The 2,685-nt window shown below is 68.9% G+C and overlaps 1 protein-coding gene across 1 annotated transcript; it reads right to left on the bottom strand.

Annotated features, from left to right (window-relative positions):
* Positions 1-931: 931 nt before the first annotated feature.
* Positions 932-2,010, bottom strand: LOC130587254 (exocyst complex component 3-like protein 2). The gene is made up of 4 exons (XM_057388225.1): positions 1,879-2,010; positions 1,523-1,623; positions 1,177-1,287; positions 932-1,103 (listed from the first exon to the last, which is right to left on the bottom strand). Exons 1-4 carry the CDS (start codon positions 2,008-2,010, stop codon positions 932-934), a joined length of 516 nt encoding a protein of 171 aa, XP_057244208.1.
* Positions 2,011-2,685: the final 675 nt, after the last annotated feature.

Raw genomic sequence — 2,685 nt, 5'->3', positions numbered from 1 at the left:
GGCTGCGGTGACACTGGCGCTGGCCGGGGGTTTCCTGAGGAAGCGCCGCCCCGGAGGGGCCTCCCCGGCCGGGCAGGGTCAGCCCCGGTTCCGCTCGGGCACCGCGACGGGGAGGGGGGGGACCGGGGGAGCGAGCGGCGGGGGCGGGGGACACCGGGATGGCATTGGGGGACACTGGGGGACACCGGGATGGCACTGGGATGGCACTGGGGACACTGGGGACATCGGGATGGCACCGGGATGGCACCGGGGTGGCACTGGGGGACACTGGGGGACACTGGGGACACCGGGATGGCACCGGGAGGGGACCCTGGTGGCACTGGGGGACACTGGGGACACTGGGATGGCACCGGGATGGCACCGGGATGGCACTGGGGGACACGGATGGCACGGGGATGGCACGGGGATGGGACCCTGGTGGCACTGTGGGACACAGCGATGGTGCAGAGAGAGGACGCAGTGACAGGGGGACCTCACGAGGGACAGGGACGCGCCCCCGATGGCACCGGGATGGCACAGGGGACCCCACGGGTGACAACGAGGGGACTCTGGCAGGCACCAGGGGACATCGATGGCGCCGGGGCAGGAGCCCAGTGACACTGGGGGACACAGGAATGGCAGAGTGACACAGAATGACACAGAGGATCCCACGGGTGACAGGGACAGGCCCCCGATGTCACAGGAGGACACAGGGGTGACAGGGAGGGGACTCCACGGGTGACAGCAATGAGACTCTGGTGACACTGAGGGACACACGAATGGCACGGGGACAGAATGCGGTGACAAAAGGCACCCAACGGGTGACGGGGAGGGGACAAATGCGACACTGGGGACCCAACGGGTGACATGGAGGGGACAAATGCGACACTGGGGACCCCACGGGTGACACGGAGGGGACCCCACGTCACCCACGTGACCCCTCCCCGGTCACTCACGGGTTANGTCCCCACCCCGCCCTTGGGGACACCTTGAGCTCCTCGAAGAGTCGCCGGGTGAGGACGTGGCCGCAGACGCGGGTGACCCTGTCCAGCGCGGCGTGAGCCTGGCGCCGCGGCTCCTCGCTCTCGGGGTGCCCGAACTGCGCCAGGCGCTCGGCGAAGGCTCTGAGGGGACACCGAGGGGGTCACGGTGTCCCTTTGGGGACATTGGGGACGCGGGGACAGGGGGTGGCCTCACCTGAACGGGGGGCAGCAGTTGGCCAAGGCGATGGCGCGGCCGGGGGCGCCCTCGGGGGGGGAGGGGAACTCGCCCGGGGCTTCCAGGAAACGCTCGACCTTCCGCTGGAAACTTGGGGACACCGCCGGGTGACCGCGGGGACACCCGGGGGACACGGGAGACACGGGGGACACGGGGGACACGGCTCCTGTGCCACCCCAGCCCCGCCCTGTGTGTCACTGTGTCCCCACGCCTGTCCCTGGTGTCCCCTGTGTCCCTGTGTCCCTGTCCCCTATCCCACCCTGGTGTCCCCGTGTCCCCCATCCCCATGTCCCCATGTGTCCCCGCGTGTCCCCAAGTGTCCCACCTGTGCAGGAATGCCACCAGCACTCCCAGCAGGCTGTGCGCCATCTCCCGCCCGAACTCGGGGGTCACCTGGGGGGCTCGGTCCACGTGTGCCCGGAGCAGCTGTGGGGACAGGGACACCGTGGGGACAGGGACACCGTGGGGACAGGGACACCGTGGGGACAGAGCCACCATGGGTGAGGGGACAGGGCCACTGTGGGTGAGGGGACAGGGCCACCATGGGGACAGGGCCACTGTGGGTGAGGGGACACGGCCACCGCGGGTAGGGTGACACGGGGACACTGCCACCGTGGGTGCGAGGACATTGCCACCACCGCGTTGTCCCCTGAGCCACCCCCCCGGGGGACAGGGCCATACCCCGGTGACGCGCGTGGCCAGCCCGTCCTCCATGTCCTGGCTGGTGACATCCTCGGGCCACGTGTCCTCGCTGAGCTGCAGCTCCTGTGCCACCGCCACCTCCACCTTGGCCTGGGGACAGCGGGGGGACATCGGGAATGGGGACAGCAGCAATGGGGACACGGGAATGGGGACAGCAGGGGACAGCAAGGTCCTGATGCCCTTCCCAGTGCCACCACACTGCCCATTCTGGTGTCCATCCCAGTGCCACCACAGCACCCCCAATGTCCCCATTCCAGTGCCACCAGTGCCCCCAATGTCCCCATTCCGGTGCCACCATGGCACCCCCAATGTCCCCAATGTCCCCAGTGTCCCCAGTGTCCCAAATGTCCCCATCCCAGTGCCACCACGGCACCCCCAATGTCCCCATTCCGGTGCCACCCTGGCACCCCCAGTGTCCCTGTCCCAGCGCTCCCAGTTCCCCCAGTGCCACCACGGCACCCCCAATGTCCCCATCCCAGTGCCACCATGGCACCCCCACTGTCCCCCAGTGTCCCAAATGTCACCATCCCAGTGCCACCACGGCACCCCCAATATCCCCATTCCAGTGCCCCCAGTGCCACCACGGCACCCCCAATGTCCCGTGTCCCCAATGTCCCCATCCCAGTGCCCCCAGTGCCCCCAGTGTCCCCATCCCAGTGCCCCCATGTCCCCGATGTCCCCAATGATCCCGTCCCAGTGTCCCCATCCCAGTGTCCCCAGTGTCCCCCGTGCCCCCATCCCAGTGCCCCCAGTGTCCCCGATGTCCCCATTGTCCCCATGTCCCCA

This window comes from Malurus melanocephalus, unplaced genomic scaffold (genome assembly GCF_030028575.1).
Source record: "Malurus melanocephalus ecotype Western Australia unplaced genomic scaffold, MMel_1.1 scaffold_1692, whole genome shotgun sequence".
Lineage (NCBI taxonomy): Eukaryota > Metazoa > Chordata > Aves > Passeriformes > Maluridae > Malurus > Malurus melanocephalus.
Note: the sequence above shows the minus strand (reverse complement) of the source record. Positions and strands in the feature narration are given on the sequence as shown.